Genomic DNA, 22409 nt, shown 5'->3' with positions numbered 1-22409 from the left:
ACAAACTTTATACCATGCTAGCTAGTGGAATACTTATATCCTTGTCCAAAATAGTGCCAAACTTCATTTAACTTTGTTTTGTGTGTTGCTTCTAGCATTTACATACTAGATGCTTTAGAATTGTTCTTATATCACTCTATGTTCTTGTCATTTTGCTCTTTAGGCTATTCATTTAAGAGTCATTTTGTGTTTTGGTTCATTTGCTCTTTCACTATATACTTGAGAATTTGGCTCTATCCTTTTGTTCAATGGCTTAAGGCTTTGAAACTTAAATTTCATTCCATTACCCTTAATCTATGTGTCTAAGGGTTAAGGTTCCACTCTATTAGTAAATCATTATAGGATAAAGTGTAAAAACTATATACATAGTATGGGAAAAATATTTGCCTTTGCTCCAATTTGCTCACAATAGTATTCATCAATTGACTATTAACATCTCTCTATTCATGGTGATATATGGATATGATCTTAAGTCTCTTATGAATTTGAGTTTATCTTTGGTTCGAGTGCCCATGTTTGTGATTTCATAAAGGATATGCAAAATAAGCTTGAGTTAGTAAAGCTGAATATGAGACAAACTCAAAAAAGAGATAAAAGATTTATTGATGAGCATCATCGTCATCAAGAGTACAAAGTTGATAATAAAAGTTTTCCTGAAATTGTTGGATACACAACAGTCTTTAAAAAGAAGTGGCAATGCTAAGTTGTTTTTATAGTATTATGGGCCTTGGACAATTTTGTAGCGCGTGGGAGATTTTGCTTACATTTTAGACTTATTAGTTAATTTGAAGATTCATTCAACATTATATGTGAATAAGCTTAAAAAGTGTTTGCACACTAGTGATATTGTAGATCATTCCATCACCCTAAAGATTGGTGAAGACAAGCTATAAGAAAAATTAAGAATTGTTGGTTTAGTGGAATGGCTATTCCAAAGATAAAGCTACATGGGGAAAATTGAATGATGAATAAAGTGTTTTCGAGTTTTGGATATGACTTAGATAACATTTAAGAGGAATTGAGTTTTATAGCTATATTATTATATGATTTAAATTGTTTGCTCTATTCTCATTCTCTTGTTTTCATGACCATATTATTGTGTAAGAAAGCTATATTACTTGTTTTATTTTAGCCATTTATTGTAACATTGGTGTTATTGTTTGTATATATTTTCTCCATAGCTGTATTGCTTGGACTCCTTTACTGTGAGGCTAGTTTAACTTCTCAAATTTATAGCTAGTTCAAAAAATGACATGAACCATACAACTATTTTTAAAAATACTGAAATGCCTTAGGTATTTTAAAGCACCAATATTTCAACCACAAAACTATCTTCTGACCCCTATTTGTGACATTAATGGTTTGCCAGAAGGACTTCTTCAGATTCAGAGAAGTCCTGAGCCCTAAGAGGTCGAGCCTCATGATGAACGGCTTCTAACATTTCCTCTTCTTGTTCTCTGTGTCTTCCACGGCAACTCAACTATTTGTTGTGCCAGAAGGGCATTCTCCTCTCTCAAGTCCTTGGATTTCTAGAGTTGAGCTTCCAACCTGAGAATCTTCTCCTCTTGCAAAAGGATCTTGCTTATCTGGCAATCCAGAGTGGCCCGTGCCACGTTCATAGCCTCCTCCACCCTCTGTATCTCTTTCATAGCCATTTCCTTTACAAATTCCTTTTTTCCTCGGTGATCTTCAAACTTTCAGTAGGACATAGCTTCACAAAGCATCTTCACCTCTTTTGATGAGCAGGCCCATTTCTAACTCACAAATCTGGCCTCCTTCTCTAAAGCCTTGTCTGCTTCCACCATGTTCTAAACATCCACCAAACAGGTCACTCCTCTTGGTATCCCCATGCTGCTAGCATGTTTTGCTGAAGATCCTCTTGGATGGAGGCCATGATGATGCACTGAACCTTGGATCTTGCAAGAGCAGCCCCAGTCGCTTCACCAGATTCCCTCAAAAGCAAGTCTAGGAGCTCTGTCCAGTCGAGATTCTCACCTGCTTCTTGATCTCCTGTGCTACATGAGTGGGAGTTTGGCATAACCATACGTTATGCCTCCATCTCCCTCCCAAATGCATTATGGAAGGAAAGCTGCTATCGCACCCCCACTTCATACTGGTCTTCGAGCAAAGCTTTTCTATTAATTTTCAATTTTTCTAGCAACCCTTCTCTCTATTAGTTTTCCTCCTTCCAAGTTGAAGACTTACTGTATTGTATTGGTTTTTGCAGTGTTATTCTTCATCCAAAGAAGCCAGTTACAGTGACAGCCTCAGATGATTCGACCTGGCAAATGTGGGGTCTTCTCACTGGTGATCTGATCATGACCGGAGATGGACGCAAGAGTAGGGTGGCAGGTATCGATTTTCATCCAAAGTTGTGCCAAACTTTTCTTCTTACTTCTCAAGCCTCAAATCTAGCCTTCTTCTCTTTGCAGTGGGATGCAAATGTCTTCATCGTCTGGAGACTGCACAGTCAAAGTCTGGAGCTTTGAAAAGGCCTGCTGCATCCACACATTCTCGGATCACACACAGGTTCTCAAAATTCTCTCTCCCTCTTTTTTATTGTTCTTCACAAACTTTACGTGTGTACCATAACAGTGGTGAAGTTCTAGCCAGTGCTTCCATGGATCACACCGTACGCATCTGGGACCTCGTCAGGCATGCCAAGATTGAAAGTATCTTTCCATTCAGATTAGCCTGACTCGTGTTGTTTTTTATTTTCTAGACGGTAAATGGCTGCATTTGGCAGCCTTACAACAGTATTCTTGCATGGCTTCCAGCGACAAAACAGTCAGCTTGTGGGACGCGCGCTCCTCGTTCTGTGTCCAAACGTCTTACGGCCACCAAAGCTCTTGCAACCACGCAGCTTTCGACCCAAAGGTAACTCTTCCCAAGTTATAAGCTCTTTCCGATCGAGTAATCTCCCACATGATTCTTGAACCTCTTTGTCTTGAACCTTCCAGGGGAGGGACGGTGGTGTCTATAGATGCAAATGGGATCGTAAAGATCTTCACAAAGTTTCCGAGTACGCCACCATCGACGTTGAGCATCAAATGGGAGCGTCCTCTTTCTCTCCTCCCTGGTTGCTTTCTTCCTTCTCAGTGACTCTATACGATCTGGCAACTTCCAAAGAAGTGGATCCAATTCGAGAGTTTCAAGGGCACACGGATGCCATCCAGGCAGTGGTGTTAGATCGAGCTGGGAAGTACATGGCCTCCGGGGCCATAGCCATTTGACTTTTGTTGACTTTCGTGGACTAAAGGGAATTGACTATATAGTTGAATGGATGCACCAAATAACGAACAAGAGTTTTGCACAGCTTCTGCTATGGAAATTGGACAATCTCTGTCGTCGGTGGTGGGCGAGATGGGCGACAAGACGGTGAGAGTGGAGGGGTGAGACTATTTCCTGCAGGGGATGGAGGTGGATGATCGTTTCATTGCATTTGTTGTGACGAGGGGCGATGTGGAAAGAACAGAGATGAATTGCAATAAAGTTTCAAGCTTTAGAGATCATGGGTTGAAGTTTTCAAAACTTTGGATGAGGACTTAATGGAGACCAAGATCAGCTTAATCATGGATTATTTTGAAAGCACATGTGTACTTTTCCTTTTTTTAATTATAGATTATGGCGATGGAGCCTGTGCCAAGAGTGATGGTGGTGATCTCCCCATCATCAGAAAGCAAAAGAAGAAATTATCTAGTTTTGGAGCCTCAATCTTTCTTTGCTTGTTTTTTTCATGCAATTTACTTGCAGCTTATGGTGGCTTTGAATCATTGTATGGATCTAAAACTGTTTCCATTGCCAAGGACTTGGGTCTACCGAGCCAGCCTTCTTTCAGTCCCTCAAGCCGTCTTGGGCAATCACTGAAAAGCTTACTGCTGTCAAAACATTTGGGGCAAAGGCACAATATAAAAATTGATTAACATGTTAAAACCTTTACTCATAAAAATTAGTTAATCTTTGGCATAGTTTTATTCTTCAAGAAAATAAATCTAACTTAAATCACCTTTTAAATAACCTTTGAGATTACTCAAAGGTTACAAGAGATCATTCCTTGAGCATGGCGGACAAATGGGAATATTTTTGGCTTCCCATTTGTGCTTTCAAAAAGCTCTGTGTAGTCCATGATCAAGTGATTTTTTGACACACCCCAAACTTTGATCTGGCTCTCAATGAAATCATCATCCAAGGTCTTGAAATCTTCTACCCTTCGACCTCCGTGATCTTTAAAGCTCGACACTGTAGCGCAATTCATCTCTATCCTTTCCACATCGCCCCTCGCCACAACAAACGCAATGAACTGATCATCCACCTCCGTCCCCTGGAGAAAATTGTGCCACCCATCTACTCTCATCGTCTTGTCGCCCATTTTTCCAGCATCATAATCTCTTATCCTTGAGACGACCATGGAGTATATCTCAGGCGAGAGATCGTCTAAGATTGAGTTATCCATCTCGAAAGCTGCCGAAAACCCTTGCTTGTTGTTTGGCATGGAGGAAGTCGTTCTTGTCAACCTTTCTTTTTAGGACATTCATTCAACTATATAGTCAAATTCCCTTTTTGAAAGCCAATGAGTAAAGTCAGCAAAAGTCCACTATGGCCCCCAGATGCGAAAGGTGCAATCACTCCCAGCCGAGACCATGTACTTCCCAGCTCGATCAAACACCACTGCCTGGACGGCGTCGGTGTGCCCTTGAAACTCTCGAATTGGAACCACCTCCCCGTAAGTTTGGAAGCTGCCAGATAGTATAGAGTCACTGAGAAGGAAGAAAGAAACCACGGAGGAAAAGAGAAAGAGGACGCTACCATTTGATGGTACTGTCGCTGCTTGCGATCGCGACGACGTAGCCACTCTTGTCCACCGCGCATTTGTTTGCCGGATGAGGCCCAACGTCGATGGTGGCGTACTCGGCAACTTTGCGAATGTCCCAGATCTTTACGATCCCATTTGCATCGACAGACACCACCGTCTCTCCCTGGAAGTTTCAAGACAAAGAGGTTCAAGAATCATGCGGGGTTATAGCTTTTCTGTGCATGAAGTGAGATTACTCGATCGAAAAGAGCTTATAACTTCGGAAGAGTTACCTTTGGGTCGAAAGCTGCGTGGTTGCAAGAGCTTTGGTGGCCGTAAAACGTTTGGACACAGAGCGAGGAGCGCGCGTCCCACAAGCTGACGGTTTTGTCGCTGGAAGCCGTGCAAAGAATACTGTTGTAAGGCTGCCAAATGCAGCCATTTACCGAGTCTACGTGACCTCTGAGCGTGCCTCTACACTTCATGCTGACCAAGGCAAAGAAAAAACAAAGTAAAAATTACGAGTCAGTCTAGCTTTGCACGGAAAGAGAGTTTCAATCTTTGCATGCCTGACGAGGTCCCAGATGCGTGCGGTGTGGTCCATGGAAGCACTGGCGAGAACTTCACCGCTGTTGTGGTACGAAACTCCCCAAACAGCCTGAGCAAACACGTAAAGTTTGCGAAGAACAATAAAAAAAAAAAAACAGGGAGAGAGAATTTTTGAGAACCTGCGTGTGATCCGAGAATGTGTGTATGCAGCAGGCCTTTTCAAAGCTCCATACTTTGACTGTGCAGTCTCCAGATGACGAAGACAATTGCATCCCACTGCAAAGAGAAGAAGGCTAGATTTGAGGCTTGATTCTCGAGAAGTAAGAAGAAAAGTTTGGCACAACTTTGGATGAAAATCGATACCCGCCACCCAGCTCTTGTGTCCATCTCCGGTCATGATCAGATCACCAGCGGGAAGACCCCACATTTGCCAGGTCGAATCATCTGACGCCGTCACCCCAACTGGCTTCTTTGGATGAAGAACAACACTGCAAAAACCAATACAATACAGTAAGTCTTCAACTTGGAAGGAGGAAAACTAATAGAAAGAAGAGTTGCTAGAAAAATTGAAAACTATTAGAGAAGGATCTGAGGAGACTTACTTGCTTATCGGCATGGTATGGCCTTTGAAAGTCTTCTGGAGCACGAAAGTTTTGACGATGGTGGGCTCTTGCGAGATAGCCGAGACGGCTCGAGGGATTGAGAGAGGGTCGGCGGCTCGGTAGATCTGGCCGGACATGCTGCTGCTCCTTGCGGCCAAGTCCTTGGCGGACTTGGCCTTGCTCGAAACAGTGCCAGTTCCATAGGATGACTCGGAGCCAGATTCGGAAGCCGCAAGCTGCAAGAACAAAAGCAAAGAAAAACCTCTCAAAGTCTCCGAATTTTGCATGAAAAAAACAAGCAATTACCAGCGCTTGAAGCCTGTCTCGCTCCAAAGCTATCATGGATTTGGTCCGCATTAACGTGTCGTATTTCTTCTTGAGCTCCCGGATGATCGGCTCGTACTGTGCATAGTGCTTCCTGAGCCTCTGGAAGGAAATGAAAAAGATGATAAGTTTGAGAAACTACGTTTTTTCCAACCTTGACGTCGACAATGAGCCTGTTTTTCTCTTGGGCGATGCGCCGGTGGTGCATACGGTGGACGTTTCTCTCCCTTCGGAGCTTCTCGAGCATTTCATGGCGGTATCTGCAGTCTGAAAGTTGTCAAATTTAGGCCCAGATACAAAGATGCAATAGAGGAAACACAGGAAAGAAGAAAAATCAAAGAAGACAAAGCGATGATAAGAATGCCAGAGTTTCATACTGTGCCAGAAGATTTGCCTGCTTGAGCTGGTGCTGCAAACTGGTGACGATTTCGTCCTGTTTCATGCTCCTCACGTACTCATCAGGCACGAGTCCAATCTGGCTGTCTAGAATTCGTTTCTTCTCTCGTATCTGGTACCATTCTGTCTAGAAAACAGAACAGGAGAAACAGTCACTGTGGAGAACAAAAGAAAGTTTTCTTTGACTCACTTCGAATGTAGCTACTGTTTTTGTCATGCCCATCCGGATCAAGAAGTTCCTCACGAAATCGTCGGCAACTTCCGGCTTGCGCGTGACGGCGGCATCCGTCCCTTGCTTGCCTTTGCCTGGACCACGGAACTGTGTTCCAGAAAGAAAACACAAAAGGAAGGGTTTGTCCGTACCAAGCATGTAAGACAGCTTCTCGAGCGATCTGAGCGTAGCATCCAAATCCTCCGACTGCGTCTCGTCAGGCTCGGAGCCGCTATCGAATTCCAACTCCTCTTCGTAGTTGAAATCATCATCGCTCTCCTCTTCATTCTCTGCAACGAAGAAACATCCAAAACAATCGACACAAGATCAGCTGGAATATACATACGAAGAGCAAAAAAAAAAAAAAGAACCCAAGATCCACTCCAGCTCAAAGCGATCGTTCGATCAAACGCAGCCAGGAAAAAGCCAAAGAAAGTTTTACCTTCGCTCGCATTTGCGTTGTCAATCTCATTGTCGCCTTCGCTGCTCATCCCCGCGAAAGTTAAATAACTGTCAGCTCTAGAAGCATATTCCCCGCGATTCTCCTCCGTTGAAGTACATTTAGTCAACGGGGCCTCATGATCGCGCAAGGTTTTGACTTTTCACTTTGGCTCCCTCTTCAATCAATCCGGGGAAGCGATCGAAAAATCGATCCAATCTCTCGAATTCTTTCTTGGCAATTCGCAGCGCTGGAGCTCCACCACCAATCGCGAGCGGCGGCGGCGAAGCCGCCGGGATCCTCATCCTCTTCCTCGCCTCCGCGCTCCTCTTCTTCGTCCCCCTGCGCCGCGTGTAAGCTCTTGCGGCGCAAATGCACCAGAGAGTGCGTCTTTGCGCCTTACTTCTCCTCGAGCGAGCCGCAAAAGTTCGCGCAAGTCCACAAGATCTTCGGCGCTAGCAATGTGAGCAAGATGCTACAGGTAAGAACGAGAATTCGATCGAAAAAAAAGAAGAGTTTTTTCCGCTTTCTACCTCTTGATCTTTCTCTCCCTCCCAAGGAACTTCCCGTGGAGCGGCGGCGGGACGCGGTGGCGAGCATCGTCTACGAGGCCAACGCGAGAATCCGCGACCCCGTCTACGGCTGCCTGGGAGCGATCTTCACCTTGCAGCAGCAGATCGCCCAGCTCCGGAAGCAACTCTCGGCGGCCCAGTCGGAGATGGTCTTGCTCAAATTCCAGCACCAACATCGAGAACCTTTCCAACTCCAGCCTTCCACCACCGCCTCTTCTCTCCAAGAACAGCACCACCTCTACAAGGCAGTAGCGTTGCAAACACCCGATGATCACCACCACTATAGCAGGGACTTGATCGAAAGTAGCAGCGTCTGGACATCCTGACCTCTACGAGAACTCCTCCTCCTAAAGAAAGATAAGCAATCCCTCCCTCCGTCTCTAAGTAGAAGAAACTAGACCAGAGTCTATCAGCTAGAAGAACTCGAGAGAAAGAAAACTATGAGGAAGAACTATGATGAAGAAGAAAGAACTTGAGGAAGAACTACGAGGAAGAAGAACCCACCAAGACACCCTGCGCGGCAGCACCAGCGACGGCATTTTGATTCTTGGCCTGTTCTTCGTCCGCTACTTCATCCGCCCTCCTGATCTTGATCTTATACTTGGCCTCAAACTCAGCGATTTCTCGCTTCTTCCTCTCCAGCGCCTCCGCCAGGCGCTTGATCATGTCCTCCAGCCCCTCCCTGTTCCTCTGCACGGCCGGCAGGACCTCGCCCACCGTGCGCTCCACCAGGACGCCGCCGATCAGCCGGAAGCACTTCCTGGCCGGATCCAGCGGCTTGATGGCGCCGATCACTAGGGCATGCTCGCTCAGCTCCAGCTCCATCTCCGTGACCTTGGAGTGGAGCTGGTTCAGCTCTGACCTCATGAAGCTCCACCGCGATGCCACAGCCTGCTCGCTGCCGAGCTCACCGTCGCCGCCCTCCGCCATCGCCCGCAAGAGCCCTAAAAATGGAGGAAATTTTAACTGTAGCTTTTAACCCTTGGATGATTTTAACTAATACTTTTTTACCCTTGTATACTAGAATTAGGGTTTTATTGTCCATTAAAGTTCTTGGGCTGATTGTCCAATGGCTTCTTCCACTCCAGAGGAAATCTCTAGTGTGAAGAACTCTATCACATCCAAGGGCTTGAACAGGGCACTCAAGGTATTATCAGCATTGGCTTCTTCTCTCAAAGATAGATCTCCTTCGAGGACGAAGAAGCAATGCTTTACAATTCGATCCTACGAAGTTGGGGCTAACAAGACTGCCACAGTGGAGACTATGATGAGCTTACTTCAAGTAAGTGGTGATCATATATAACACTTGCAAAGAAACTTTGGGATCATAGCGAAACTTTGGTTTCGAAATTTCCTTTTTTTCTACAGGAGTTTGCAGTAAATCATATGTCCAGGACTGACGGATTTAGCAAGGATGGAATTTGGACGAGCCCGAGCATGAGGAGGAATAGTGTAACCTGGGTAGTAGCGTTTATCCATCTCAAAATCGATACTTATCCATCTTGGTAAGCAAAGTTCTTTAAACTATATGAATTCATGGCTTTGATTTAATAGGAATGATATCGTGGAGATCGAAACCTGGACGAGAGCTTTGGGTGACAGGCTTGGCATGCACGGAGATTGGCTGATCAAAGATCAAAACACTCGCTCAATTTTGGCCCGGGCAACGAGGTAATCTTTTCTCTTTTCATATTAGTGAAATAATTTAAACAAGGATGCTTTAGCACTTGGCTGATGATCAACACCGAAACAAGGAGGTTCTCCAAGATTCCCTACGAGGTATGGAACGAGATCATGCCCTTCTTTAACGAAGAGTCTCGAGCTCTCGGAGAAGATGGCGATCCTTTAGACGACATAGAAGAAATCGTTGCAAGCCAAGCTGAATACGTTCGATCTGACCTGAGAGTAAGCTCTAGTTTTCTGAAAAACATGTTTGAAATCAAATTTTGCGAGAATATTTGCAGGCACACCACAATGATTTAGACATGAATCAACACGTGAACAACTCGAGATACTTTCGTTGGCTTTTAGAGGTCTTACAATGCATCAAATGTTTCTTTGAACTCTTGTAACCTTTGATTCTTAGGCTGTTCCACCGTCCGTACTAAAGAGCCATGAACTTGCGCGAGTGACCCTCGAATTCAAGCGGGAGTGTCGCGAAGCACAACCTGTACGGTCTCTGTGCCGTCTCAAGAGCCAAACCCCAACCGGTGTGGAGTTCGTACACCGTTTGCTACTGCAAGACCGTGGCTCTGAGGTACTCCGGGGCCAAACTTTGTGGAGGGCCACAAACAAAGCCAAAATCTAGAGAGAGAAATAAATGATGGTGCCTCTAATTTTATTGCATCGGTCAAATGTGGGCAACGCATCGAAGACGCATGGTTGAAGAAATATAAGGTGGAAAAGTGATCACTCCTGAATTCAACATTGTCCACAAACCCTCTGTACGGTGGACAAAGTGTGCTTCATAATTAACCATTTTATTTTATTAATAATTTGATTGATTCATAAATTGATCAATTCATATCAATTCATGCTGAGTTGATTGATAAATTCAGGATTTGTTTGATCAATTCAGGAGTTGATTGATCAATTGATGACTAATCAACTTAATAAGATGAATTTATATGAGTTTGTCCTTGTGAAGTGGCCTGTGGATCTGTGGCGACCAGAAGGTGGCTGAACCATATGCGGTGACAATTTCAGGTGTGCATGTGGCTGGGCCATGTCCCAGCCCCTTTAGGTGAGTGTGCTAGAATTGTTTTTTAGTCTTAAAATTTGTGAGAACTGCACGTTGTGCTGTGTAGGCCAAGATTGACTGAAATGTCATTTGCAGTATGCTTCATTATGGTGTTTCAGTCCAAGAAATTGTAAACATAGTACAAGTTCATTAGTGTACCTTACATAAACTAAGAATCACCACAAAAGTTCATCCCCAGTGAGAGCAAACACTAGATCCCCTGGCGGGTCATCGAGGTCGCTGACTAGTTGTTAACAGACTACTTGAAATAGTTATTGAAAAATGAGAAAACCTCACAAAGAAATTGAATCAAGTGATTTAAAAAGAGAAAACTTGAAATAGTGATTGAAAAAAGAGTGATTGAAACTTGATATAGTGATTGAAATTAACAAAGGAATAGTGATTCAGCTTTGCAGCCTAGACAAAATTCGTGCAATAAAACCGAAAGCTCCATTTTGTTCCTTCCAAGCCTTGCTTTTGTTGGCTTGCATTTGATTGCTTGTCAGGGTTTAGGGTTCTACTTTGCCCTAAATATTGGAGGAACTTAAGTTGTGGCTGTCCGTATTCCATGACGTAGTGTGGCTGTGAGCCTCATCCTTGGGATCGCAAACAACGTGAATAGATAGGACATGTATGGATGCGCCGCAGTCACGCGCGCCATCATCCTTCGCAACTGCCTGACACGTGGCAGTATCGGTCGAATATCCGATATATTTTGTTTTGTTTTTTACTTTCGTTGTTCCTTCAAGGGCTCGCAAAGCCTTCACCTAGTGTAGCGTCGGAGCTACGACGCATCATTGCCGTCCATGCAGTATGATACAAGCGAGCAATACAATGATGGAAAGCTTTTGTCGCGAGTGGACGGTGGGGATGGGCTGTAATGGGGACTGCGCGGCCAACGGATCCTTGCGGAATGGGCGAGCGGATCAACGGCCTGGATTCGCCCGAGATCTTGCGCTCGTGCTGGCGCGCCCGCGGCCGTGGATGGGGCAACATGGACGACTGCGATCTGGGCATTGGCGGAGGGAGCGCTGCTGTGGCGGAATGGATATTGTGAAAGGCGCGAGGGAATCTTACGTTTCTATACAGGGGTGAATAAGTTTTAGGGTTCTTGTTCTCCAGGTCTTCTTTCTTGGGGGGAGAATTCTCCCTGTTGATGCGATTCTTGTGGGATTTTGAGCTGGAGCATTCGATCGCAGGCAGCGGCGGATGAATTTGACTCACAGGATGGATCGTAGCTCGGATCTTGGAAGCGGCAGCTGTTTCCTTCGCAGTAATCCGGTATTTCGTCCTTCCCGATCGAGCCTTGTAGCAATGTAGAGGTCGCAGCTTGGATTTTGCTATCGGGTAGGGCAGTAATGGGGGATTCGGCGGTGCGTCCTTCTTGGAGCTGGGGTCTTCCCACTTACGAGTCGAGGAAGAATGCTGATGCCGAGCTTGGGGATGTGGCCGAGGAGGAGCCGCCAGTAGTGAAAAGTCCTCTACCCAGCAGCAGGAGGATGAGCGTTACTAAGAGTATCTCGCCAGACTCGGCGAAGAAGGCGCTGGCAAATCGAGTTTCCAGGCTCAAGGAGCGCGTGACAGTATGTTTATTCTTTTCTATCTCTTGCTCCAATTTCTTGAATTTTTCTTGTGTTTCCAGAGCGCTCGTGATGAATGTTTGGAACTAAGACAGGAGGCGAGTGATTTGCAAGAGTATTCTAATGCAAAGCTTGGAAGGGTGACGCGTTATCTGGGTGTTCTTGCTGAAAAGGCTCGAAAGCTAGGTAAGATTCTTCTACTTCGATTCTCTCCGCAATTCTATGTAATTCTTTGTTTCCTCGTACTGAAGATGAGGTTGCGTTGGACTCCGAAGATCGACAAGCCCCGTTGAAGAAAGAGCGAAAGAAACTTTTCAACGAGCTGCTTACTATCAAAGGTATAGAGAATTTCGAGTTGTGTGACGTTCGAATGAGAGCACTGTGGTTCCAGGAAATATTCGCGTCTTCGTTCGAGTGAGACCTCAGTTTGAGGATGAAGGGCCAATGGCAGTGTCTTTTCCTGATGACTACACGATTCGCGTAAGCCTGACATCCGCTGGGAATGTCGGAGTGAGCCCTGGCCGGAAGGAGTTTGAGTTTGATCGCGTTTATGGTCCTCATGTTGGTCAAGGTAACGTATGGTCGTTAGTCGGTATTAGATTGAACTCACTATTGTTTTTACTCCAGCGAGCATTTTTCAAGATGTCCAGCCTTTAGTGCAGTCTGCTTTGGATGGCTATAATGTCTGTATGTTTGCTTACGGGCAAACCGGAGCAGGGAAGACACACACTATGGTAAACTAAAGTTCCGGTTTTTGTTAAGGCTTACCATGTGTCTTTTTACAGGAAGGGCCGAGCCATGACCGTGGTCTTTATTTTAGAGCATTTGAGGAGCTGTTCGATCTCTCTATAACGGATTCGACCTCAACCTCTAAGTATCTCTTTTTTGTTACCATGTTCGAACTTCATAACGAACAGGTACAAATAGTCTCATGCAATCACTGGCTCGTGTTCTTAACTTTGTGAACTAGGTTCGAGATCTTCTAGGCAATGGAGTGTCGGCAGGAGTGGTGCAAATGGGGACTGTATCTCTTGCCCAACAACGAGTCGACAATCCCGCCGACTTTGCTCGTGTCTTCAGAATGGGCAATCAGAGTCGTGTAGAGGCCTTGAAGTCGGAAAGAGTGAACAGATCTCACTTGTAAGCTGGTTCTTTTACATTGACATATTTGATTCGGGTGCTTTTCAGGATTGTCACTGTTCATATCCATTATTCGAATACAGTTTCCGGCGAAAAGCAGTATAGTAAGCTGTCTATGGTGGATATGGCGGGAAGCGAAAGGCTATCGGACTCTGAAGCCCGCGGGAACCGACTGACAGAGTCACTACACGTTAACAAAGCTCTTTCTGCGTGAGTAAAACTTGTTTGCTAAGTACATGTCCGACGAGTATTAGTTTGCAGATTGGGAGATGTTGTTTCCGCTCTAACTGCGAAGAAGGAGAATGTTCCCTACAGCAATTCAAAGTTGACTGAGATCTTTTCCGATGCCTTGGGTACGTTGTTTTTGCTACTGAAGCATTCATTGACTTTGAGTACAGGTGGTGAGGCGAAAACACTGGTGATTATAAACCTTTGTCCAAGTTACAACAATGTTCAGGAAACGGTGTCATCTCTCAATTTTGCTACTCGTGCACGTAATGTTGAGTTAACTATTGGAAATCGTGACACCATAAAGAAATGGCGAGATCTGGTACGGCATGTGCACAATCCTTCCATTGTCTTTCTGAAAATTTTTTCGGCAGGCAAATGATGCCAGAAAAGAATCCTACGAAAAGGAGAAACTAGTCTCTGATTTGCAACAAGAAATCATGAGAACGAAGAAGTCCATGAAAGATTCGGATGATCAATGTCTGCTGCTTTTCAACGAAGTACAGAAGGCTTGGAAAGTAGCTTTTGACCTTCAGGCTGAACTTGGCGTGCAACAAGCTCACATCAGTAAGCTTAAGGTAGAGTTCTCCATTATTCGCTCGACAAAGAAAATCTTATATTCGAGTTCAGGTAGAAAGTAGCGAGTATGGAGAAAAGTATCGTCTTGAGAAAGAAAGAAACAGTCAGCTTAGCTCTCAAGTGGCGCAGCTGTCAAAAATTGAGCAAGATCAAAGAATCGAACTCCTTGATCGTGGAGAGCAGATCCAAGTACTTGAGGTATGTAACAAATGGTGCTATGCAGAACTTTCACTGATATGTTTCTGCAGGCAAAGATCAAAGAATTGCAGCAGCAAGTTCCACGCAGGAGTGTTGATGGTAACATATTTAAAAATCCAAGACAGGACTCTTTCAAGAAAGAAGAAACTGAGACTGTTATTGCCGTCAAACTGAAGCTCGAGGAAGAGCTTTCAAAACGGGACGAGCTCATAGAGGTGTGGGTATTTCTCTTGTTTTTTTCTAGTATTCTCATGCATTTTCGTGCAGCGTCTGCACCAAGAAAATGAGAAGCTGTTTGAACGTTTGACCGACAAAAGTGTAAATTCTCCGAAGGCAAGCTTTTTATTTCCTTTTGCAGAACTTCTCTCAGCCCTGTTTGCAGGTTCCTCCTCCGCCAGAGAATAAAGAAGTAGACGGCTACGATTTAGATGAACCGGCTAGGTACGCTTATGACGGTCTGCTCATTACTTTTTCTCAACACTTTCTGTGTGTCACAGAAGCGGGAAGAAAACTGAAAGTGGGTCTGTAACTCCGGGAACAGTTGCTCTCTTGAAAAGTACGGAGAAAGTGAAGACTACACCGGCTGGGGAGTACCTTACCTCCGCTCTGGAGGACTTTAATCCAGATCAATACGAGGGTCCGGCAGCCATTGCTGATGGAGCGAATAAGCTTCTTATGCTGGTACACGTTATCTTTCGAGCATTTACAGCGCGTTAACTGGTGTTTTGTTTCTCTACCAGGTTTTAGCTGCCGTCATCAAGGCAGGCGCAGCAAGGGAGCACGAAATGCTAGCCGAAATTCGTGGTGCTGTCTTCTCTTTTATCAGAAAAATGGAGCCTTTGAAGGTTATGGACACCATGCTAGTTTCGCGCGTCCGGATCCTTTACATTCGTTCTCTTCTATCTCGTTCATCAGATCTCCAAGCTATCAAAGTACGTACAAATTCCAATCTCTTTGCGGTTATGCTGATTGTATTTCTCGGTGGATGTAGATGCCACCTGTGGAGCGGTTCTTAGAGCGGGCCGGTGCGTCGCGTAGCAGAGGACCGAGTAGAGGGAGCAGCCCTGCTAGATCTCCGATTTGGCAGGATTCAAACTCGCGGAAAGATTTTTACGAGGACATTCCAACTTTTAAAGTTCAACTGAAGCAAGAAAGAAAGTCAAAATTCTCTTCTATCGTATTGAAGCTCAGAGGAATTGATCAGGTACGTAGCAACACGGCCTTTTTCTTTCTTTCTTTCTTTCTTTCTAATTTGGTTTTTCTTGAGCAGGAGACGTGGAAACAACATATCACTGGAGCTAAGTTACGAGAAATGACTGAAGACGCAAGACAATATGCTGTGAGCAATAAGATGTTGGCAGCTTTATTTGTACATACACCTGCTGGGGAGCTGCAAAGACAAATACGGGCATGGCTAGCCGAGAACTTCGACTTTTTGTCTTTGACTGGAGGCGAAAGCAATGGAGGTGGTGCCGGGCACTTGGAGCTTCTTTCCACTGCAATTATGGACGGCTGGATGGCTGGTCTGGGCATGCCTTCTGGGACCAGCACGGACGCACTTGGTCAGCTCCTTTCAGATTACACAAAACGTGTTTATACCTCTCAATTGCAACATCTCAAGGTGTGGCTCAAAAAACTTTGCATGTTTGTTTGCACTACTGAGATTCCTTGGTTTCAGGACGTTGCAGCTACGCTAGCGACAGAAGATGCAGACGATCTTTCTCAAATTTCAAAGTTGAGATCTGCCTTGGAGTCTGTGGAACATAAACGTCGAAGGGTATTATATAGTTTAGAGTTTGCAGCTTCTAAGTGTTCTTTGAGCTATGCAGATCTTGCAGAGCATGCGCACTGACGTTGCACTGTTGACTAAGGAAGAAGGTGGATCGCCGCTGCGAAATCCTCCTACAGCTACCGAAGACGCGCGCCTGGCGTCGCTGATATCAATCGAAGAGATCGTGCGAAGTGCTCAGGTTCGTATCTCTTAATATCCGTTTGACCATACTTTTCAACGCTAAACTCGTCACTGCAGGACATTTTAAGCGAAGTCTCGCACAAAAGCATCACGGCAACGAGAAAGCGAGCTCTGTCGGCGCGTGTGAGCGAGCTCTACGGCAGGATGTCGTCACTGCTGGCCATCGACCAAGGCTGCGCCCAGAGGCATCTCATGGAGATGAAGAAAGCGGTGGAGGTACGTAAACTTTGTTTCTTTCCTTGCGCTGAGCTTGACAACGCTTTCCAGTCGGTGGAAGAACAACCGGATACAATGGCGAACCACTCGAGAAGCCGGCTATCCTCGGACGAGATCCCAGTCCCCGGGGAGCTCTCCTCGTCATCCGACTGGGGTGACGCCACCTCCGACCTGGGAGTCCAGCAGTGGAGCGTTCTCCAGTTCAACAACGGCACGGCGACGCCGTTCGTGATCAAGTGCGGCGCTACGCCATCGCTGGAGCTGGTGGTGCGAGCGCAGGCAAGCCTGGGTGACAAGTCGGGGCGAGAGACCGTGGCTCCCGTCCCGGTTCCAGCGGCACTGGCGGGGCTGTCACTGGACGAGATGCGAGAGGTGCTGTCGCCGCTTCCAGAGGCCCTGTGTCAGCTAGCTCTCGCGCGGACTGCCGATGGAACGCGAGCAAGGTACGCAAGGCTGTACAAGACGCTTGCGGTCAGAGTCCCGGCGCTCCGGGGCTCCATCAATGGCGAGCTTGTGACTCCATCGCCACAGCAGCAGCAGCAGCAGCAGCTACAGAGGCAGTCATTGTCTTCTGCCAAGCAGCAACAATAACAACGAGAAATCTCAAAAGTAAGTGATTGAGAGCAAGAGAGAGAGAGGCATTTTTTTTCTTATATTCTCCCACACACGGCTTTGTGGCTTTGTTTTCCCGTTTTACTCCTCTCCTTGGTTTACTTTGAATGGGGATTTTGTGTATATTAATCATTTTCTTTTCTCTGTTTCTCCTTGTAAACTTAAATTACAGTACTTTAAAGATTATCTCAAGTAGAAAGTTAACCACTTGAAAGGATTATTGGTTTACTTAACTAAAATATATTTGGGATGAATCTTGTATTTATAATTTCTAAACTTTCCTAAACACTTCTTAGTATATTCTTGTTTAATCTATGGTTATTAATCTTGATTTACAAATTATAAACATGTTTATAATTATTGATCAACTGGATTATTCGAAAATACTAAATAAAGAAAACCAAGCAGCAAATTTTTTCATAGCAACAGATAAGAGGTGTATTACATGCCCACCTACCTGTATCTAAATCATATGAAATTCGTAATATTCCAACTTGTGCAACATAATTCCATAAAAATTCAACAGGTTACGCGCTTGACCAGCAAACTTGAGATACAATGGCAAATCTCTCACCACCGCAATCTCCTCACCCGTCTCGGCACAAATCTCCTTAACCACAAACATATTGCATTTGCTATCCATCAACACCACGTAGAGCTTTCCCCTCCAGCTCGCCAGGCGGACGGGCTGACGGTCCGAGAGATAGAGACCGAGATCGTTGTACGTGATCGTGTTGCTTGCCACATCAAATTCAACATACCTGCGATACTTTAAATCCAAACAAGCCGGGCGCGCTGCACAAGTCACAGTCAACGCAGTTGGCTTGACACCATTCCGCCTGGCCGCGAATGAAGGTGTAGACGTTGCCCTTCACAAACCACACTACAACCTTGAACTCCTGCTCGCCAGTGGCCAAGAGGAACACCCTCGAGAAGAGAAGGAGTCCCCCATGTCCAAGTAGGGGATCTCCTCCCACCGGTTGACAAAGGGATTCCCTTCTAAGCTTTGTGGTGCGAGCGACCACAAGGCGATGGTCTTGGGAGACGGCGCACAGCAACTTGGGGACGTTGTCACCGCGAGGCTCTCAGCGCATCATCTTGCCACTGCTGTCCTGGATTCTATTCCGCTCGTAGTAGAACCTAACGCTCTCTGTAGGAGCAGCGCTATCTGCAGATGGACAAACCTAAACTTGTCTTCAAAGTTTAGATAATGAGTTACAACCAGATCCCTAGTTTGTGATTGATTATTAAAAATAATTGGTTTTGTATAGTGCCATGGCCTTCAAAGTTAATTAATGTCTAATTCATTAGCTTTATCAAATAGACAGAGAGAGAGAGAGAGAGAGAGAGAGAGAGAGAGAGAGAGAGAGAGAGAGAGAGAGAGAATTCCTATAACCACCCTTAAAAGTTCTCTCATTGTTTTTTAAAAAGACTATTGTAAAAGGTTGAGAATGGTCTAAGCAATTCACATTTCCAGCGTGATTAGCTCTTTTGAGGTTTGAGAAAAATCTGACTCGAATCAGCTTGGAAAAGGCAGACAGAAATCTACGTGTTACTTCCATTACCAGTGACTACCGAGCACCTGGTCTACTTGCTCACGGCCCGAGCAATGAGGAAAGCAGCGGCGGAGGCGAGCGCACCTATACACGTCGTTTGCAGCGCACTGCGAAAAGGCCTCGACCCCGTGAAGAGCCCCTTGACGTAGCCAAACACGAACAGCGCCAGCAGCGTCACGCCCACGGATACCTTGAGTGCCATAAACACTTCCGAGAGTAGCATGTAAGGGAGGAGCGGGATCATCCCTCCCACCACGTACGCCAGCGAGATGGTCGCCGCGCTCCTCATGGCTCTGCCTGGCTCCGGCCTCTCCAATCCCAGCTCGAATCTACGCACAGAGGTAAAGTTGTGCATGAACTTGGAAGAATGGGATCAGGCAATCTAGTTGCTGTTGGTTTCTGGAGAGGATGGAATGGTAGGGAATCAGGAGGGATCGCTATTGCTATGGAGGAATGAGTAATCTAGAGGAGATTTGTGGAGCTAACTGAAGTTCTAGTTGCTGGGAAGATCAACAGGACTGCTCTGGCTGGAACTTGGAAGAGAGAAAGCAACAAGAAAAGAGAGGAAGAGATCGCTGAGTACCTCATCATAAAATCCACCCATGCGTCCCGGCGCTTCCTCAGCGCTGCCACGACTGGCTCGTATTCGCTTTGCATGAGACCAAAATTTGCTAGAATCTCCGCAACTTCTTCGGCTTCTGGAAAAACCAGAAGAGAAAAGCAAAAGCGAGCAATCTGTGTCAAGGTCTATACAGAAGGAAAAGGGTATAGAATAGAATACCTGTCTCAGGAGAGCGCTCGATCTCTTCCTCTTCCCTTTTTCTCTCTTTCTCATAGTGATCGGCCTCGCTCTTGGCAGCCAAGTACCTGCGACAAAGAAGAAGAGCAAGAAAACATTAGCTCCATAGAATCCAAGGAAAAGAAAAAGTATTTCGATCGATCATACCCCCCCAATCCCATGGCGATCGCTCCAGCCGCGACCTCCGCGAGCCCCGCCGTGACGACAACGAGCGACGGGACGCTGGCGCCCGATAATCCAGCCGCCAGCGCGAAAGGCACCGTCAATCCATCCGACGCGCCCATCACCGCGTCGCGGACGATCTCCCCGGCCATGAAGTGCCGCTCCACATGCTCGCCGCCATCGGAGCTGGAATCACCATCGCCGCCGTGATCCCTCAGCCTGTGCTTGTCATCGCGATCCAAAAGCCCCGCCTCCAGGGCGCCGTCCACGGCTGGACTGGTAACATTCGGCGCCATCGATCTGCCCTAGCGATCGATCGATGGATCGATCACTCGATGAAGAGAAAGAGAAATAGAGAGACCGCGAGAAAAGTGAGCAAGGAATACCACAACGAATGCGTGTCACTATATAAACCCCAGAATAGGGCTGGCGTGGCGGCACGGATGTGGTCCAGGGCGTGTGCCGGGCACTGGCATCCAAAGGCGGTGAAGGCTCCACGTGGCCTAGTGGGCCCAAAGGCGCGTGGCGGCCACACTAGGTCCACAGTACTGTTCCTAAGCACGAAGAATAAAATGCTAAAAGAATGCCACGATACGAGAGAACCTTCCCACACTTAGAAAACTTATTTTTTTTCCAAGCCCCGAGACACGAAAAACTTCGGGGAAGAAACTTCCAAACATTTGGCTGCCGAGAGCTTGGTGACAAATCCATGCGTCAACTTCGCAACTTTTCTTCGCTTTCTTTTTTGTTCTTGCTTTGCTCTCGTCGCTATGGCTATGGCTGGCAGCGAATTTGCACTGCACGCTCCACGAAACAATGGAGGGAAGCAGTGCGTGCTTGTGCTGCAAACAAGGAGAACCATCTGTCTGGATCGAGCCGGCCTCGCAACTTTTGATTCTCTCGCCTGGCCCGTTACGCTCGATCGAGAGAGAGCTTTTGTTTAAGGACGCTTCTTTGTCTCGCGAGATCTTTGTCGTCGAGCTTGCTTTCGAGCTTATCTTCGAGCACTCGTCGCAGCACTTAGCAGTGGGCAGTGGTGGCACGATTCGATTCCAAAAGGCCCACTCTACTGCGAGCTATACGAGCCAGGCTTTTGAGCAAGACCGGGAATACATTAGATCGAACTTTGCTTGAATGTTACCTCCTCGGTATGTCGAAAGAAACACACATTATTTGTCCAAAACAGTACGAGTGCTTTGATCCTTTTCTTCTTGTCGATGCCCAGAGGACTAGATCGCGCGAGTGTATGGAACGTCGGATCCCAAGGCTTCGCGTTCCTTGCGCTCGGCTCTCACCTGTGTTTCCAAGGAAAAAAGAAAAGAAAAAGGAAGTTAGAACAAACAGCTAGAACGATAACGAGAAAACAATTCCAAGAGCTCAAGGAGAGAAAGGATATCTGTGTTTCCAAAGGAAAGAAAAATAAAAAGGAAGATAGAACAAACAAAACGAAAACGAGAAAACAAGGAGCTTTTCGACGCATATAAAAACAAGGAAAGGAAGAATACCTGTTGGAGCTGATCCTGCACGTATGGCAGGAATGGAGTTTGCTTCGCCTGAAAGAAACAAAGAAAGAGAGCTAAGCTTCGGCTCCTCGAAAAAAATCCTTTTTTTTCTTCGAGAATACCTGCATTTCCTTGGAGAGGTGGGTGTGCTTCATCGAGAGGTCCATGGCGCGCTTGAGGCGCTGGTTTCGAAAGTCCAGCTCGTGCTGTGGGAGGCGGCTCAATGCCTCCTCCAGGTCTGGATCCCCCATTGGATCCAGCAGGTCATCGTATCTCAGCCCTAGAAGCAGGAGCACAACTAAGAACCGAAAAGAAAAAAGGAAAAGCTGAAGAACACAGCCGCCATTCCTTGACAAGGGTTTCGATTTTCTAGGCGCTTACCGAATTTCCTGAGCTCCTTCTCCACATTGGCCTTGTAGCGCCTGGCAAAATAGTTGAAAGTCGGCCCAAGCAGCGTCTTCGCGAGCCCCATCGCGTGCCCTCCAGAGAATTAGGGCTCGTGTTCTGTTTGACAGAATATACTCGTTGCAGAGGCTTGCAATTAGCAGAATGTTCTTAGAATATCCTCGAAGAACTTTATGTCCTACACTTGAAGTTCATTAGCCAGTAGCTCTACCATTTTAGCCTGGCCTCTCCAGCAAACCTCTCAAAAACATTGGTGTGAAACATGAGTTTTATCAAAGCCAAGAGTCCTGCAAGAAAAGTTATTTAAACGGCTCACCATCTAGCTATACTCCAATAAAGTTTTGTATAGCCTTGCGACAATTGGCTATTGGTGGTTTGATCTCTATCAAACCACCTTATTTCAATGCTGTTGATAGTTGCAAATCCATACAACAATCAATGTAATAGCATTGTTGATTGTTAGTATGTCTAGTGGCTCATACACAACCAAAAACATTTTTCACTGGAACTGCATAATAAACTTATTTCCACAAATATGAAAATGGCCACCAAGAATCAGCAAGAATTCTCCAAAACAAGCCAGTGATGGGGCATTTCTCCACCTACGGTCTAAATTTTTGCAATTTGTGCACTCAATTGGTAAGATGATTCTCATAAGGTTACACTAAGACACAAGATTTGTTAATAAATAAATTAGTTAAGCTTTTAATCTACTAGGTGCAAATTACAACCATGATATATATATATATATATATATATATATATATATATATATATATATATATATATATATATATATATATATATATATATATATATATATATATATATATAT

The 22409-nt window shown here is 45.7% G+C and overlaps 5 protein-coding genes across 8 annotated transcripts; 1 reads left to right on the top strand and 4 right to left on the bottom strand.

The window, feature by feature from the left end:
- Positions 1-4506: 4506 nt before the first annotated feature.
- LOC9642920 (flagellar WD repeat-containing protein Pf20) lies at positions 4507-7939 on the bottom strand. Of its 4 annotated transcripts, none has more exons than XM_024660798.1 (14): positions 7847-7939; positions 7317-7768; positions 7027-7164; positions 6854-6969; positions 6645-6790; positions 6422-6527; positions 6250-6369; positions 5944-6179; positions 5686-5829; positions 5521-5617; positions 5362-5450; positions 5086-5278; positions 4807-4976; positions 4507-4736 (listed from the first exon to the last, which is right to left on the bottom strand). In XM_024660798.1, exons 2-14 carry the CDS (start codon positions 7363-7365, stop codon positions 4595-4597), a joined length of 1746 nt encoding a protein of 581 aa, XP_024516566.1. In that variant the 5' UTR covers positions 7366-7768; positions 7847-7939; the 3' UTR covers positions 4507-4594. The 4 variants fall into 4 exon arrangements, with proteins under 4 accessions (XP_024516566.1, XP_024516569.1, XP_024516568.1 ...); XM_024660801.1 differs by having other exon boundaries at positions 7317-7760; positions 7847-7932; XM_024660800.1 differs by having other exon boundaries at positions 7317-7788; positions 7847-7896.
- Positions 7790-8859, bottom strand: LOC9642919 (probable prefoldin subunit 2). Its single transcript, XM_002986859.2, has one exon. It carries the CDS (start codon positions 8813-8815, stop codon positions 8369-8371), a length of 447 nt encoding a protein of 148 aa, XP_002986905.1. The 5' UTR covers positions 8816-8859; the 3' UTR covers positions 7790-8368.
- Positions 8860-11602: 2743 nt separating this feature from the next.
- On the top strand, positions 11603-17357 carry LOC9642473 (kinesin-like protein KIN-14L). The gene is made up of 23 exons (XM_024660780.1): positions 11603-12208; positions 12268-12391; positions 12457-12543; positions 12597-12776; positions 12833-12939; positions 12991-13122; positions 13176-13345; positions 13394-13555; positions 13607-13698; positions 13744-13895; positions 13948-14151; positions 14204-14350; positions 14401-14565; positions 14618-14683; positions 14733-14791; positions 14848-15031; positions 15091-15282; positions 15342-15554; positions 15621-15971; positions 16029-16127; positions 16180-16320; positions 16380-16538; positions 16590-17357. The coding sequence occupies exons 1-23, from the start codon at positions 11984-11986 to the stop codon at positions 17127-17129; spliced, it is 3951 nt and encodes a 1316-aa protein (XP_024516548.1). The 5' UTR covers positions 11603-11983; the 3' UTR covers positions 17130-17357.
- Positions 17358-18438: 1081 nt separating this feature from the next.
- On the bottom strand, positions 18439-20022 carry LOC9642472 (vacuolar iron transporter 1.2). Its single transcript, XM_002986858.2, has 4 exons — positions 19653-20022; positions 19488-19573; positions 19290-19404; positions 18439-19035 (listed from the first exon to the last, which is right to left on the bottom strand). The coding sequence occupies exons 1-4, from the start codon at positions 19961-19963 to the stop codon at positions 18738-18740; spliced, it is 810 nt and encodes a 269-aa protein (XP_002986904.2). The 5' UTR covers positions 19964-20022; the 3' UTR covers positions 18439-18737.
- A 736-nt stretch (positions 20023-20758) lies between these two features.
- On the bottom strand, positions 20759-21676 carry LOC9642471 (cytochrome b-c1 complex subunit 7-2). The gene is made up of 4 exons (XM_002986857.2): positions 21551-21676; positions 21292-21449; positions 21173-21220; positions 20759-20962 (listed from the first exon to the last, which is right to left on the bottom strand). Exons 1-4 carry the CDS (start codon positions 21639-21641, stop codon positions 20897-20899), a joined length of 363 nt encoding a protein of 120 aa, XP_002986903.1. The 5' UTR covers positions 21642-21676; the 3' UTR covers positions 20759-20896.
- Between the last annotated feature and the right edge of the window lie 733 nt (positions 21677-22409).

The sequence above is a fragment of the Selaginella moellendorffii genome, unplaced genomic scaffold, assembly GCF_000143415.4.
Source record: "Selaginella moellendorffii unplaced genomic scaffold, v1.0 SELMOscaffold_77, whole genome shotgun sequence".
Lineage (NCBI taxonomy): Eukaryota > Viridiplantae > Streptophyta > Lycopodiopsida > Selaginellales > Selaginellaceae > Selaginella > Selaginella moellendorffii.
The sequence above is the reverse complement of the archived record's forward strand: the minus strand, read 5'-3'. Positions and strand labels throughout refer to the sequence as shown.

Coding starts and splice junctions, on each gene's coding strand:
- LOC9642920 (XM_024660798.1), bottom strand. CDS start 7,365: ATGAGCAGCGAAGGCGACAATGAGATTGACAACGCAAATGCGAGCGAA. Junction 6,180..6,249: donor GAGACAGGCTTCAAGCGCTG/GTAATTGCTTGT, acceptor TTGTTCTTGCAG/CTTGCGGCTTCCGAATCTGG. Junction 5,618..5,685: donor GGTATCGATTTTCATCCAAA/GTTGTGCCAAAC, acceptor TTCTCTTTGCAG/TGGGATGCAATTGTCTTCGT.
- LOC9642919 (XM_002986859.2), bottom strand. CDS start 8,815: ATGGCGGAGGGCGGCGACGGTGAGCTCGGCAGCGAGCAGGCTGTGGCA.
- LOC9642473 (XM_024660780.1), top strand. CDS start 11,984: ATGGGGGATTCGGCGGTGCGTCCTTCTTGGAGCTGGGGTCTTCCCACT. Junction 12,777..12,832: donor TGGTCCTCATGTTGGTCAAG/GTAACGTATGGT, acceptor TTTTTACTCCAG/CGAGCATTTTTCAAGATGTC. Junction 13,896..13,947: donor TAAAGAAATGGCGAGATCTG/GTACGGCATGTG, acceptor TTTTTTCGGCAG/GCAAATGATGCCAGAAAAGA.
- LOC9642472 (XM_002986858.2), bottom strand. CDS start 19,963: ATGGCGCCGAATGTTACCAGTCCAGCCGTGGACGGCGCCCTGGAGGCG. Junction 19,405..19,487: donor CGAGCGCTCTCCTGAGACAG/GTATTCTATTCT, acceptor TGGTTTTTCCAG/AAGCCGAAGAAGTTGCGGAG. Junction 19,036..19,289: donor TGGGTGGATTTTATGATGAG/GTACTCAGCGAT, acceptor CTCTGTGCGTAG/ATTCGAGCTGGGATTGGAGA.
- LOC9642471 (XM_002986857.2), bottom strand. CDS start 21,641: ATGGGGCTCGCGAAGACGCTGCTTGGGCCGACTTTCAACTATTTTGCC. Junction 21,221..21,291: donor ACCTCTCCAAGGAAATGCAG/GTATTCTCGAAG, acceptor TGTTTCTTTCAG/GCGAAGCAAACTCCATTCCT. Junction 20,963..21,172: donor TGCAGGATCAGCTCCAACAG/GTATTCTTCCTT, acceptor TTGGAAACACAG/GTGAGAGCCGAGCGCAAGGA.